Source organism: Lipotes vexillifer, unplaced genomic scaffold, assembly GCF_000442215.2.
Source record: "Lipotes vexillifer unplaced genomic scaffold, Lipotes_vexillifer_v1.1 scaffold573, whole genome shotgun sequence".
NCBI lineage: Eukaryota > Metazoa > Chordata > Mammalia > Artiodactyla > Lipotidae > Lipotes > Lipotes vexillifer.
Window position 1 is genome coordinate 1,753,122 of NW_006796432.1, and position 15,494 is coordinate 1,768,615.

Genomic DNA, 15,494 nt, shown 5'->3' on the forward strand with positions numbered 1-15,494 from the left:
TAAAATAGCTACTTTTAAAAATACATATAATAGCTGAGTATAACTATTTCAATGTGAGGTCCCGAAGCCAATTAAATTGCAGTAATATTTGATACTACTCTGTGGCTGCCCTGTAAATACCAATGGCTGGTTGCATCTAAACAAGTATCAGTTGTACCTAAAAAATAAAAAAATAAAAAATCGGGAAATATTAGTTATACTGACACCAGTGCCTGGTTATAAATGTATTTTTATACAAACTTTTTTTGCAGCCTTTTTATTTGTAGATGTTGTTTTTGTTTTTCTTTTACAGTCTAACAGTATATTTTCTGTTTTGAAGTTGGTGATATACGCGGGGCCTAACACAAACAGTAGGAAGGTTGCTGAGTATGGAGGCAACACACTGGGATATGGCAGCCGTAGTGTCTTAGGAACTGGTTGGCCGAAAGACTTGGTGAAGGTATGGTATCCAGGCACATTTGCTTCCTAGAAAAGAAAATGAACTTTCATTCCCTGTGGGCCCAAGTATTAACTCTATTTCTAGAAGACATTTGCCATGGGGGCTTTTGTTGAGGTGGGGCTACCTCAGTAGGCCTGTAAACTCACTACTTTGTTCAGAATGACCCTTCTTTCACTCGTAAGGCATCAGACCCCTATCCGCTCCAGAACTTGTATCTGTCTGTTCCATAGGTTACTCCATGGGCTGAGGTTGTCAGAGCATTTCTTTCCCTGTCCATTGAAAGGACTGCTAGTTCTTCCCACTCACTTATTCTCTAGACTCCCTTATGATGGGTGTCCTAGAACCATAGGGCCATTGCCGTTTTAAAATGTGGAATCAGTGTTTTCAAATGAATTGGGGCCTTTGGAGCAAAAATAACTATCCATTCTCAGACTGATGAGATATAACATATCTACCTAGAATATGAATATGAACTGAAATGCCCACTAAAACCTGAAAACCTCTCCAGAGTCTGCTCCCAGAGCCTTTATCTCACATATATTATGTACCCTCTTTAATTCAGCCATAGGCAGCAAGTTATCTCCAGAGGTATAGTCCAGATGCGTCCAAATCTGGATCAGCACAATACTTTTAATTGTTCTCTGATTTCCTGCATTTTGTTTCTTACTCATGGTATTGATTCAGCAATACAGAGCAAGGTCTTTCATCACTCTGTGTTCTTCAAGCTAATGGCTATTTGCCCACCTTATTGGCATAAGTGAGGTGGTGAAATGGAAGAGGGGGAGGGCAGAAAGTGTAGAAATCTGAGGAATTTATTGAAATTATGTTCAAGATTTGATCTTTACTCTGATCCTGCTGTTGGGCAATCGTGGCCATTTCACAGATGCCTCATTCCCAAAGCTACCTGGTCAGGAGAGACAGCTGAAAGGTTGGTGTCCAGATGAGCAGGGATGGAATTTGAATCAAAAAGCGAGTGAGAAAAGAAGTGAAATGTTGCTGTGGTCCTTCTGAAAGTAAATCTCTGAAATTCATTGCTCTCTTGAAAATTGTGTCTTGTTTTTAAAGTGCATTTTCCCCCCTTAAATTTTAAGGTGGAAGGAGATACAGTCACCTTCTCCTTTGAAATGAGAAGTGGCCGTGAACACAACACTCCCGATAAAGCTATGTGGGGCTTTGCTTGCACAGTTCGCGCTCAGGTACTTGAATCTAACCACTGCTGTGGGCATAGTGTACTTTTTCCTGTGTGCCTTGGTTACATACATCATATTTGCCTTGGAAACAAGGCAAAATATGAGCTGCTGTTTCATCCATCTCTTCCATTTGGCAGTAGTAGACCACTGATAGAAGTAGTAGTTTTATGGAATAAAACTAGCTGGGACCTAAAATCAATACAGCACCACAGAAAGAATCCCTTGCTAGGGGCTCCGTCTTCAAAGCCTGGAGAGGTGGTCTGCCTCCAGCATCTTTCCAGAGGGTGAGGAAGACTCGAACACCTGGTAGAAGTGAGCCCTTGGATTCTGGGTTTTAAGAGTAGTAGAATCGGATGATTTTTATTCTGTTCCCAAAGGCTCTTCTTGCTAGTCTAGATCTGTCTCTGCTTAATTGCTCATGTTACACTCTGTATATAGGTTTAATCTACTCCTTTTAACAGTACCAGTTACTTTCCTCCCAGGAATCTATTTAAATAAATTATATCTATTTAAATAAATTAAAATGTATTTCAGACTTGGCGGTTGCTTAAATTTAACCAAGCCAAGGATCTCTGGAGTGGGATTATCTGCTAGAATGTAAGCTCCATGAGGGCAGGCATCTTTGTTTTGTTCTCTGCTTTACCTCAGGCACCTAGAACAATGGCTGGTACACAGTAGGCACTCAATAAATATTTATTGAATGAATTCAGTGTAATCATTGACAGCATCTTCGTTCAAGCACAGAATGGAGGTAACAAAATGAAATAGTGATTTATACCTGGATAGGTACAGCAGAGAGGAGGCTATCCAAAAAATCTTGCATGTGATTTATGCTGTTTCTAATATGGAGTCTTACTGACTCTTCTCTCTCCAGAATTGTGTTGAGACTTCACTCTGTGGTCATTCCAGTGCTGCCGTCTATCTACTCATGGTGTTGGGTGCTGTCTCTGTGTCCCATAGCAATGATACTTGATACTGCTTCATGAGCCCCTGTGGTTGGGGACAGTGCAGTGTGGTGCAGCGCAGGTGAAGCGCTCCTCCGTGTAACTGACCAGTCTGGTTTGCCCTGTCTGCATTGTAGGAGTCTTCAGAGGATGTGTCGGGAGGCTTACCTTTTCTGGTAGACCTGGCTTTAGGTCTGTCTGTGTTAGCTTGTTCTATGTTAAGAATCCTATACAACGGACCAGAAATTACCAAAGAAGAAGAAGCCTGTCAGGAGCTGCTGCGGTCCAAACTTTTACAAAGGTAAGAAAAGGCTCAAATTGGACTAGTTTTGCTCGCAAAGGAAAAAGGACTTTATGTGGAAAACTACTTTTAGTACATTTCCCAGCTGATTGTGCCTACTGCCTGCCAATTCCATGGGTATCACTGTGTCTAAGAAATAAGATGAAAATTACATCAAAGTGCCTTGTGGCCCTTACTTTACTAAGTTTGAAATTACACCCTTGAACTGTGTAAGCTTTTCTCCAACCCAAATACTGTATACTTAAATTAACGGATCCCCAAAAGGATGGGAAGATGGACAATAAAGCAAACATAGCAAAGTGTTCCTTCTGGAATCTTGGCTGTGGGTATATGAGTGTTAACTGTGTAATTCTTCCAACTTTTCTGTACATTTAAAAGTTTTCATAATAAGATGTTGGGGAGGAGGTAGAGTCCCAAAGATGGGGTTTCATATAATGCTCATTTTTCTTTAGCCTCTGGAGGAGGTTTGATGAATAAATACTTAATACATAATGTGATCCTTCAAATGTTGAATATCGATATATCTGCAAACTTCAAGTAGCTTTCCAGATAGGAGAGGAAGTGAAGAATCTCTTCTTCTTTATGTTCAGGTGCCAGTGGCAGGTGGAGGCCAATGGTGTGATCTCCCCTGCCCTTACTCCAAGCCCGTCTCCACTGCCTCTGACCATCGAGGAAGACAGAGAATTCACTTACCCCTCTGACGTCCTAGTGCCTCCTGTTGGAAACTACTTTGACCTGCCCCGGATCAGGCTGCCTCCAGGAATCATGATAAAGCTCAGGGAAATTTCTGGGCGTGCCAGACCTCAATTTAGACCAAGTATAAAGTATGTTGCTATACAGCACTTTATTTTCCCAATGAAAAAATGTTTAAACAAGCAAAGGGGGTGTGTTTCTTCTTGTAGTCTAGCAGATGAACCTTTCATTTTACATGTACTTGATGAATGTTAAGCAGGTGCTCTGGAGAGTACCCCCAGGTGGTGTTCCAGGTCGGTGGGTTCAAAGCGTGGGCTCTCAGTCAGCAACGTTAGTATCGCCTGAGAACTTGTCAGTTCTTGGGCCCCATTTCACACCTGCTGAATCAGAACCTCTAAGGATGGGGCCCAGTAGTAATCTGTGTCTTGATAGGTTTTCCATATGATTCTGATGCATGCTAACATTTGACAAGTTCTAGGTTTTTCTCAGGTGGTTTGACCTTCTACTTGAAGGTAGTCATCAACTTTGGTTTCCATAAGATCTAGAGACATTTCTTTATTTTCAACGCCTGGAGAGATGATAATCTTTAATCTAGAATGTGAGGTCTTGCAGTTACCAATGTCTTTGTGGTATTCTAGCTTAAAGTTAAGTCTGTTTTGCAGGCCTCTGCTCTGCCTTCTGAGGCAAGATTGGCCATTTCAGAGAGAAGAATTTAAAGAATAGATGAAATTTAACATGAAAAAATACAAAGCACCATTGTTTTCAGCCCAACATCCATACGCCCAAAATACTACCAGCCATAATACTGCATAAAATTAATTGGCAGATATATCGTGCCAAAGATCTTTTATTAACCTCAGACCTATTCCAGCTCTAATATAACACCAGCTCAAAATATACAAATCATAGAAAATGAAGTCTGTTTAATTTTGATTTTCAGCTTCATCGGCCAATGTCAGTTTTATCAGGTAAATATATCAAATTATTGCCAACTTGTAATAAAGAAGGTGTGGTGAATATTTAACATACTTAAATCAAAGCGTACATTCTTCCATCTATAAAATACAGTATTGGTAAGTTGAGAACTTACCAATTCTAGTCATATAGCTGACTCGTTTCCCTTGTGATCACAGAGAAGTAATCCAGCCAGACGTGATGGAGGAAATGGTGGTATCATGTGTCATTAAGCACTTGAACTTGGTTGATGCACTGCAGTCCCTAATAAATTTCCAGTATCAAGAAGAACATGCTGAGGAATATGATTTATTGTGTAAAATCATGGGAGAGACATTTAAGAAACTCAATGCCATGGAGAGACAGCTGCAGGTAAGTGAAAGTTAAAACATTTAGATGTCTCTTATAACTGTGGGAGATGACTTCTTTCCTAGAAATTTAATGAAGTTTAAAAAGTGATCTGAATTTTAAAAAGATTATTGCGACTAAAATTTCTGAATTTACAGATTGCATTTGTTTTTATTTTGCATCTAGTTTCACGTTGTTTTATATTTTAATGTGTCAGAGTGTTGCAGAATTGGAACAGAAATGGCAAAGTGAGGTTGATGATGCCACGCAGGGGAAACTGGAGAACAACATGCCTTTCTTCTATGATTACCATTTTAATGAGGTGAGCAAGCTGTATGACTCATCACTGGGGCATTGCTATTTGTAGTACAATGGTATGTACTGTGTGTGTAGAGATAACATCATTTTTAAAATGTTGCATACCTTGAAACATACCCATTGTTTAAAAAGGGTTAAATAAGGTTGATTAGATTAGCATGTCAATGATACAAAGAATAAGTTACTCGTTATTTAATTGATTAATAGTTTTATAAAGCAGTTATCATCATTATCAAATTCTGCTTTCAAGCCTTTAAAAAAAAAATAAAAGAGTTATAAGCACTGAAGAAATCCCCAGAAAGTAGTCATTGCCATTTTTAATCATTGAAATATCAAATAGTAACTTACAAATGTGCTTCTGGTGTAGAAATATGGACCAAAGTTGGGTTTTTTCCCTGAAATTTTCTGTTCCTTTTAACACATACAGTAAAACTCAGTTTTTGCAGATTCTGCATATGATCTTTTCTTGATTTTTCCTTCTTTAGAACAAAATGAAAGAACTAGAACTTTTGTGTTCAATGAAGGAAGTCTCCTTTGATGGAAATGATCTTGAAAACATGGTCCTATCTCTGAGGTTAGTGATGTTAGTAACTGTGTAAAGCTAATTTATCACCTTGATGCTCAAAACAAAATGCAAAGATCTCATCTCTTAACATATTTAAAAAAATATTGTGCATTCAACTAAATATTTTAGAGTTGGAACTTATTTGGTATTTGGAAACTTTGATTTTAGCCTTCAGAAGTTAGCATATAGGCACTTGAAACTGGGCAAAAGGAACTAAAACTGGCCACAGTTTATAGCACTGCTCTCCTCAGATGGGGAAGGGGGAAGGCGAGCAATATTTATCAGGTTACTTTTGCTTAGGTTCCCCTCTATCTTCTCATATCCTTTGTAATGAAACACTTTAGTTTTGGTAAACCAGAGGGCAACTAAATGCACATCAGTCTTTCTTTATAGGGAGAAGTTCCTACAAGAAGTGAATTCTCTTATTCAGAAACCCCCGCACCCACTGGCTAAAACGAAGACGTTAGTGAAGAGTCTAATGAACCGAGCTGAGCTGTTGCTGCACGTCACCATTGCGGCCCAGTCCGGCCTCACAAGAAGCATCTCAGGGACCCCCGCAGAAACACCGGGTACTGCTGACAGCCAGCCCTGAAAGGCTGTCTGTGCTAGTCTGTTCGTAAAACATACATCAGCTGCTTTAAAAAAAAAAAGAAAAAGAAGAGAAAATCACTCTTGTGTACTTGTAGAAAGGAAAAAAAGGAAATTTCAACTTTTTACTTTTGCCTTTTACTTTTTCCAGCCAAGAAGTACTTTTCATTGAATTCATGTGGTGTTCTGTGAGTCATCTGAGCATCAGGGGTGCCTCGTCATCTGCCTTGTTTAGTTTTGAGGGGAAGCATCTAAGGAGCCCAATAACATGTATTTTTATAATCCCAGTGCCCCTCATTTTTAGATTATGGATTGTCATTTTCATAGTAACATATAATTAGTCAACATTGTGAATCCTGGAAGGCATCATATTTTTCTCTTTACTTGAAGCTGAGTTTGCATTTCCTCTTTAGTAATTATGTGGAACCTTCTAGCATGAATTTCCACTATTAATTTTTTTCCTAGTCACATTTGTTTTAAATTTATTTTATTTATTTCTTTTTGGCTGCGTTGGATCTTCGTTGCTGCGCGTGGGCTTTCTCTAGTTGCGGCGAGCAAGGGCTACTCTTCGTTGTGGTGTGCGGGCTTCTCATTGTGGTGGCTTCTCTTGTTGCGGAGCATGGGCTCTAGGCATGCAGGCTTCAGTAGTTGTGGCTCAAGGGCTCTGGAGTGCAGGCTCAGTAGTTGTGGCGCATGGGCTTAGTTGCTCCGTGGCATGTGGGATCTTCCTGGACCAGGGCTCGAGCCCGTGTCCCCTGCATTGGCAGGCAGATTCTTAACCACTGCGCCACCAGGGAAGCCCTCCTGGTCACATTTTAATTGCTAGCTTGAAAACGCATTTCTCAGGGAAATCAACGAGTCTTCTTACTTAAGCCAGATCCACACACTGGGCAGAGCCCATAATAGCAAGTGTTAATTCTTACCCTGGGAGAAGAAGTCATAAACATGTTCTTTTCTTTTTTTTTTTTTTAATTTATTTAATTTATTTTTATTTTTGGCTGCGTTGGGTCTTCATTGCGGTGCGTGGGCTTCTCATTGCAGTGGCTTCTCTTATTGCGGAGCACGGCACGCAGGCTTCAGTAGTTGTGGCGCACGGGCTTAGTTGCTCCGCGGCATGTGGGATCTGCCCGGGCCAGGGCTCGAACCTGTGTCCCCTGCATTGGCAGGCGGATTCTTAACCACTGTGCCACCAGGGAAGCCCATAAACATGTTCTTAAATGAAAGACTCCATGTTGTCTAGACCCATTGCCCAATGGACATGGACACTGTGGAGCAAGTGAACTTGTTTTCATCCCATCTGATTGCCTAGTGCTCCTCTCACTAGGGAGAGAAGTCTAGGATGACTCCCAGGTTTCTGACCCCAGTAATAGGGTTCCCCTGCAGCAGGAGAAGCATGCCAGGTGTGCAGTATGAACACATGCTAAGATGGTCAGCTACACCATGTCCCTGGCCACATTAGCCCGTGTTCATTAAAGGTCCCATGAAAGACTTACCCACTCAGTAAGCCTGGTGGTGCTTTCCAAGAGGCTTTTGGCATTAGAGATGATGAACCAGTAGTTTTTTTTTTTATTTTTTTTTTTTAACATCTTTATTGGGGTATAATTGCTTTACAATGGTGTGTTAGTTTCTGCTTTATAACAGAGTGAGTCAGTTATACATATATATATTGAACCAGTAGTTTACTAAGAGATAATGTCTTCAAAAATTATAAGTTTTTTAGATTGAAGCTATCTAACCATTTTTAAGACAGATTCAAAATGACCTCAACTTTCTTAACATCTTTTTTTCTTAGCCTATCTTCACATGCAGTTTTTGTCTGCTTCCATTAAAGTGTTCTTTTACAAAACAACTATTTCCTTGATAGGAGTATATATCTTATAGGAAGGGCTGGTCAGATTCTAGCTAAGGTGTGATATTTACTCACATCAACTATGATCAAACCAGAGGTATCACCAAATGGCAGTAAGTCAGCTAAATAAATCCAGCATTAAAGGGGGAACAAAGGCCATCTAAAAAAAAAAAAAAAAAAAAATGGATCTGGATTTATTTGAATTAAGATTTTTTGCTTCCAGAAATTACTTTCTCTGTCCTCTCTTGCTTTTTGGAATGCTTAATATTAAAGTTAACACTGATGGTTTACGAAATTAAATGAATTTTTCAGCCTTTCTTTGGAAACCCAATTTGATAAAAAGAGTTTAGTTTTTCAAGATAAAGTAATTTTTAACCTTGATATTCGAGGTTTTAAACCTCAGTATTCAAGGTTTTAAAAAATTGGCCTAGGGAATTCCCTGGCAGTCCAGTGGTTAGGACTCTGCACTTTCATTGCTGAAGGCCTGGGTTCAGTCCCTGGTTGGAGAACTAAGATCCCACAAGCTGTGCGGCACGATGTCCCCCGCCCCCCCAAAAAAAAAATTGGCCTAAAAATCATCTGTGTGCTGTGCTAGCTGGTTTGGTGGCTGAACTGGAAAGCAAAGATACTCTTAGACAGTTCGGTGGTTCCTTGTTACTTTTCGCTGTTGCTGCCATCCTTACAAATAGGATAGCAGGTATGTCAACGTTCTCCTTCCTTTCTGTTCCAGCTTGTAAATCAGCCTCTGAAACAAAGGTGATATCTCATGCTGTGCGGCAGCCTGTTTTTCTTCGCAGCATGTCGGCTCCTTCTGACCTGGAAATGATTGGTAACGAAGATTTGGAATTTACTAGAGCAAATCAGAGGTAAATAGCTAATGGCCAAGGTCGGATTCCCACCTGCGGCTGAACGCTGTCATTGCAACACACTCCCTGAGCGGCTTTCTTGTTTGGCTGTAGGCGGCGCCACGTGACCAGCCATCGCAGCAGCTCCTTCACGCTCCTGCAGTCATTGGCCATCGAGGACAGTAGGGACAAACCCACCTACAGCGTCCTGCTGGGGCAGCTGTTTGCTTTCATCGGCACCAACCCTGACCAAGCTGTACGTCACGTTTTGCCGACCACAGGTGGATAGCACGAGGGGTCGTGTGACAGCAGGAGTCAGGTGTACTTCCTTTTCATGCGTTTCAGGTGTCCAGCAGCAGCTTTCTTTTGGCTGCGCAGACAAGGTGGCGGCGGGGAAACACTCGCAAGCAGGCGCTGGTGCATATGCGGGAATTGCTGACGGCTGCTGTGCGAGTCGGGGGAGTGACACATCTTGTGGGTCCGGTGACGATGGTCCTTCAGGGAGGACCCAGGTCAGTTGTTTCTGTTAGTTTATACTGTCCTGCCTGGAATGGGCGAAAGCCATTCCAGAGATTACTCTTGTAGCAAGATCTTAGATTTTAATGTTTTCCCATAAAATAATATACTTTAAAAAAACTGGTACAGGATTTAATTTCAGAAATTCAGCACATATAACAGAAAGTAAAAGTCTCCTTCCCTTACCTTCCTAAATTGCACTCTGTTCATTAAGAGTTTGTTGTATGAACTACGCATACGTAATAGCTATTTCATTCTCTTTGTATGCTTAAATGTGTATGGGTATGATTTTTTAAAAACTCAATTCAGATTATATTACACAGGCCTTACTGTAATCAGTTGTTTTCCTCAATATATCTTGGATATCTGTGTCTTTTAATGTTAATATGTATAGATCTGCATTATAGCTTTTAAGAACTTCATGGACCTCCGTTGTATAGATGGTTATGTTTTATTTAACTCATCCACTACTGATGGACACGTAGGTTCATTTATTTATTTATTTATTTATTTATTTATTTATTTATTTATTTATTTTGTGGTACGCGGGCCTCTCACCTTGTGGCCTCTCCCATTGCGGAGCACAGGCTCCGGACGCACAGGTTCAGCAATCATGGCTCATGGGCCCAGCTGCTCTGCGGCATGTGGGATCTTCCCTGACTGGAGCAGCCGCTCCGCGGCATGTGGGATCCTCCCGGACCGGGGCATAAACCCGTGTCCCCTGCATCAGCAGGTGGACTCTCAACCACTGCGCCACCAGGGAAGCCCTAGGTTCATTTATTGTTTCTTTCTCTCTTTCACTTTCCCTCTCCTTCCTTTCTTCCACCCTTCCTTTCTTCCTTCTTTCTGTTTTGGTCTCCTTTTGCATTAACAATAGTGCTGCAGTCAACAACCTTATATCCCTATATTTTTGGTGCCTATTTTTACTAGATCAAATTTCTTTTTTTTTTTTTTTGAATTTATTTATTTATTTTTGGCTGCGTTGGGTCTTCATTGCTGCGCATAGGCTTTCTCTAGTTTCATGGAGCGGGGGCTGCTCTTTGCTGCGGAAAAAACAAAATTTTAGTTCCTGCTCACGTCCATTGCAGGTCTGTCTTGGCTCATGGTAATCACAGAGAGCTCAGGACAGAGGAGGAGACCACCATCTCGAAAGCCTTCAGGGCCCTTGTCAGAGCTCTGGCTCGTTGGCCAGACTATTCACATGCCCACCCAACCGCAGCGGTGCCCAGAGGCGTAGTGAGTAACACTAGTGACTGCCACAGCTTACTTCCAGAGTAGTTTCTCTGTAACACTGGCAGCATTATTCCTTTTTCCTTCATTACATTTCCCTCATGACATTATTAATGCCATGTGTCAGACATCTAAAAAAAAATGCAGAAAATCCCAAAGTATAAAATAAAAATGACCTGTAAATCCAGCGTCTTAAAATAAAACCTATTAATGTTTTAGTGTATTTGTTCAGTCTTTAGTCTAACCGTAGTGATCTCCTATAATGTTTTTAGTGCTCGGATAGCACTGCATCATATCCCTGGACCTTTTTTAAGCCAATTTCCTATTTTTAAACCTTAGTTTTTATTTATTTTTACTATTATAAAAAATATTATGTTGTATATCTTTGTAGATAAATCCGATAGTTCCAATTTTCAGCTAACATTAATTGCCATAGACTCTATCCCAGATTGTGTTTTTACATTGGGAAAGTCTTATTTCCTAACAGGATCCTCACATTCTGCTCATAATCAGAGTACAAACTTGCAAAGGACGCTTCGCTAATCTACTTGTGTCTTGGTTTTCTCATTAGTGCAATTGCATTTACAGTATTCAGTGCTGCACGGAATTTCGTAGCCATGCCTCAAATGAATGGTTTCATTATTAAATAAGTTTGGGAAATGTTGGATGCCATTCTCTTGCTCCTAGAGATATGAAAGACTTTAACCTTAAAAGGTTCTGAGTAGTCCTGCAGTGAGGAACCCAGCTTACTTTTACCTAACGTGGGATTTCCCAGACTTTTCTCTTTTTTTTGGCTGTGTTGGTTGGGTCTTCGTTGCTGCACACGGGCTTTCTGTAGCTGTGGCGGGCAGAGGCTACTCTTCATTGCAGTGCGCGGGCTTCTCATTGTGGTGTCTTCTCTTGTTGTGGAGCACGGGCTCTAGGCGCACAGGCTTCAGAAGTTGTGGCACACAGGCTCTAGAGCGCACGCTCAGTAGTTGTGGCGCACGGGCTTAGCTGCTCCGTGGCATGTGGGATCTTCCCGGGCCAGGGGTCGAACCCGTGTCCCCTGCATTGGCAGGCGGATTCTTAACCACTGCGCCACCAGCGAAGCCCTCCCAGACTTTTCTTGAGTGTGGGCATTGTCTCTGAGGCACAATTAGAAATCCTGCCCAACAGCCTTCCGTGATCCTGCAGTTTGGGAAACACTGATCTCCAAGATTCCTTCAGTTCTGGATTCATCTAGACACTCTTGGGTTTCTCAGAAGAACTCTCTTGCTCTTGTGTGCACTATCGCCGTTCTTGACATGGTTGAGGAAGTCTGAGCTTTGGTTCTGTTCCCTAGAATTGAAGAACTAACCTGTGGTGGGATGGTCGAGCAGGTCCAGGAAGCCTTTGGCGAGACCATGACTTCTGTTGTGTCTTTGTGCGCCCGTTACCCTATTGCTTGTGCGAATAGCATCGGACTCTTATGTACTATACCTTACACCAGGTAAGCAAGAAAATGCTTTTTATTGTTAGTAAGGTACACCACAATGTAGTTGATTAAACAGAAATATTTTTTAATTAAAAAAATTGGATTCTTTGGTTTTGATTATCCAGGGACACTATCACTCTGATTAAATGAGCTTGTCTCCTGACAGACACTTAAAGTTACTGTGCAAATTCCTTATTGTTGAGTTCCTGCATGATCAAATGTGGATCCCCATTAGGGATTATATTACAGTGTCAAAATGGAGAAGTTTGCAGGAAAGAAATAGGTCCCTAGGAAATTACTTATATACTGAGCAAAATTTTTTGCCTTTGCACATTTATTTCCTCTCTTAGTTACTTGATTAATAGTTTGAAGATGTCAAGAATTCATGAAGTCATTCTTTGAATCCCCTTATGATAAAATATGTAGTTTTTTTCTATTATGGTAACCTTGTGTTGATTCCATCGATTTTTACTTTGCTGTTCTATATGAACTAACCAGAACTTGAAGTTCATTATTTATGAAGGAAAATACTCATTCTAAAAAGTTTCTATGTTGAGTTATACATTGGTATCCTAAATTGTGGACAAGAAACTATACTGACATGTTTTATGACCTTTTGATAACCTGAATCTTAAGTGAGAAGTTCCTAAGGGCTAGTCAGTTATATTTCTTTCATTCAACCCTTTCTGCCTGGCCCAGGAGTGAAGAGAAGTGCCTGGTGCGCAGTGGCCTTGTTCAGCTCATGGATCGACTGTGTAGCTTGAGCAGTCAGACTGAGTCCAGCTCCAGTGAGAAACAAACCAAGAAGCAGAAGGTGGCCACCATGGCCTGGGCAGCCTTCCAGGTGCTTGCCAACCGCTGTGTTGAATGGGAAAAAGAGGAAGGTGAGAAGCAGGATTCCTTTCTAGAGCTCATTGATTTCTTCTATTGATATGTTTATGTATTAAGTATTTGTGCTGGATGGGGGAAAGAAAAGCTACATTAAATTACATAAGTAGATTGGTTGAATCAATTATGTTATCATGGGAGCCTCTTCATTGGCATGGTTCTATGAAAATTTATCACTACTCTATGACAGTAAAGAGTATCCTAACCTGGAGGACATTATGCTAAGTAAAATAAGCCAGACACAGAAAGACAAATACTGCAGCCATCTCACTTATATGTGGAATCTAAAAAAGCCAAACTCATAGAAACAGTAGAACAGTGGTTGCCACGGTTAAGGGGCAGGGGGAAATGGGGAGATGTTGTTCGAAGGGACAAACTTGCAGTTATAAGATGAATAAGTTCTGGAGATCTAATGTACAGCATGGTGATTAGAATTAATAATACTTTATTTATACTTGAAAGTTGCTGAGAGAATTAATCTTGTGTTCTTATCCCCTCCCACACACACAGAAAGGTAACTATGGGAGGTGATGGATGTATTCACTAACTTGATTGTGGTAATCATTTCACAATGTATATGCATATTAAATCATCACGTTGTACACCTTTTAAAAAATTCACATTCTACAATCTGAATATATACAATTTTTATTTGCTAATCATACCGCAGTAAAGCTGTGGGGGTGGGGAGGAATGATAACCATCTGAAAGGAGTACAGTAACCCCAGGAAACTGAAGACATCTTTCATTTCCTTTTTGTCAACACTGCTAACGGTGTCCGAATAAATAGTTTTATGCAATGATTTTCCAGTTGCACTTCTGAGGTGCTATTTCCAGATTATATTTTCAGTCACCAATCCAATTTAAAAAGTAAACCTAAAGGATAACTTCTCCATAGTATCCCAGGTATATAGCTTGTTTATTTATTCATTCACTCTGTGTCTTGTTGTCCTGAGAGCCAGGCATAAGATGAATAAGGCATCGTTCCTTACCTTAAAAAATATGGTCCAATTAAAAATAAAGATGCTGTGATGATCCATGTAAAAAAAATATGTATATATATATGTACATATATATATATATATATATATATACGGTCCATTACCAGGCGATCAATGCCATGATCAAGGTGCACACAAAGTGCTATGGGAGCATAGAGGTCCCTACAGACCAGCTGTGCTAGGGATCAGGCAAACTCCCCAAAGAAGGTGACATGTGAGTTCTTCTTGAAGGATAAAGAAGACTTCTAGGCAGAATGAACAGTAAATGGCAAATAATTTTTGTGGCCTTTATGAGAGATGTTTGGGGAAGGCTCTGGAACTACAATGAAAATAGAAAGACCCCAAAATGTCTTTTATTGTGTTTGAGAAGAGGTAAGGTGTGAGTTAAACATCAAGATGTTTTCCAAAACAGAAACAGACTTGCAGATATAGAGGGCAAGCTAGTGGTTACCAGTGGGGAGGGGCACTATAGGGGTAGGGGACTAAGCAGTACAAACTATTGTGTAAAAAATAAGCTACGAGGGTATATTGTACAACATAGGGAATATAGCCAATATTATATAATAACTATAAATGGAGTACAACCTTTAAAAATTACGAGTCACTCTGTTATACATCTGTAACTTATATTGTACATCAACTGTACCTCACTAAAAAAAAAAAAATCAAGATGTTTTCATCACAGTAAAATGGTGATTCTTGCCTGTCAATCAAAGTATGTTTCTGGGTTTTGTGTGGATGAATTATATTCAGTTTTAATTAAGAGGAATGTCTTTCCCCAACACTGAATCATTTTTCAAGTTACTGTCACCTTGTTTATGTATCAGTTGTTATCTAATGAGGAGACACTAATTGGATGGCTAATGAAATACTGAGCAGGTTAAAGAAAAATTGGGCTAAGGGAGGCTCGCCACACCTGCAGACTCGCCATGCAGTCTGCATGGAGCTTTGCCTTCCTGGAGCTTTCACCGCGCTTCTCCTTTCTTGCACTCTGAAGGCGGCTCCACAGACGCTGTGCACTCAGGCCTGGCCCGTCAGGTGTCCAGCCTTCTCACTAACCACCTCGCCCGAGCGACAGAGAGCTGCGGCAACCAGGCTGCCGGGAATGATGCCCTCCAGGACGTCCTGAGTCTTCTCAATGACCTCTCGAGGTAAGGAAGGCCCAGCTGGGGCTTCCCTGGTGGCGCAGTGGTTGAGAGTCCGCCTGCTGATGCAGGGGACACGGGTTCGTGCCCCAGTCCAGGAAGATCCCACATGCCGCAGAGTGGCTGGGCCCGTGAGCCATAGCCGCTGAGCCTGCGCGTCCGGAGCCTGTGCTCCGCAACAGAAGAGGCCACAACAGTGAGAGGCCCGCGTACTGCAAAAAAAA

The 15,494-nt window shown here is 41.0% G+C and overlaps 1 protein-coding gene across 1 annotated transcript in view; it reads left to right on the plus strand.

The window, feature by feature from the left end:
• Positions 1–15,494, plus strand: part of HECTD4 (HECT domain E3 ubiquitin protein ligase 4) — a 145,512-nt gene that overhangs the window by 56,338 nt on the left and 73,680 nt on the right. The window contains 15 exon segments of the mRNA XM_007468587.1: positions 320–439; positions 1,505–1,517; positions 1,520–1,635; positions 2,711–2,874; positions 3,465–3,698; positions 4,701–4,893; positions 5,087–5,191; positions 5,673–5,761; positions 6,146–6,321; positions 8,920–9,055; positions 9,149–9,290; positions 9,380–9,546; positions 12,105–12,251; positions 12,936–13,120; positions 15,123–15,276. Coding sequence (XP_007468649.1) covers positions 320–439; positions 1,505–1,517; positions 1,520–1,635; positions 2,711–2,874; positions 3,465–3,698; positions 4,701–4,893; positions 5,087–5,191; positions 5,673–5,761; positions 6,146–6,321; positions 8,920–9,055; positions 9,149–9,290; positions 9,380–9,546; positions 12,105–12,251; positions 12,936–13,120; positions 15,123–15,276 — 2,141 coding nt within the window.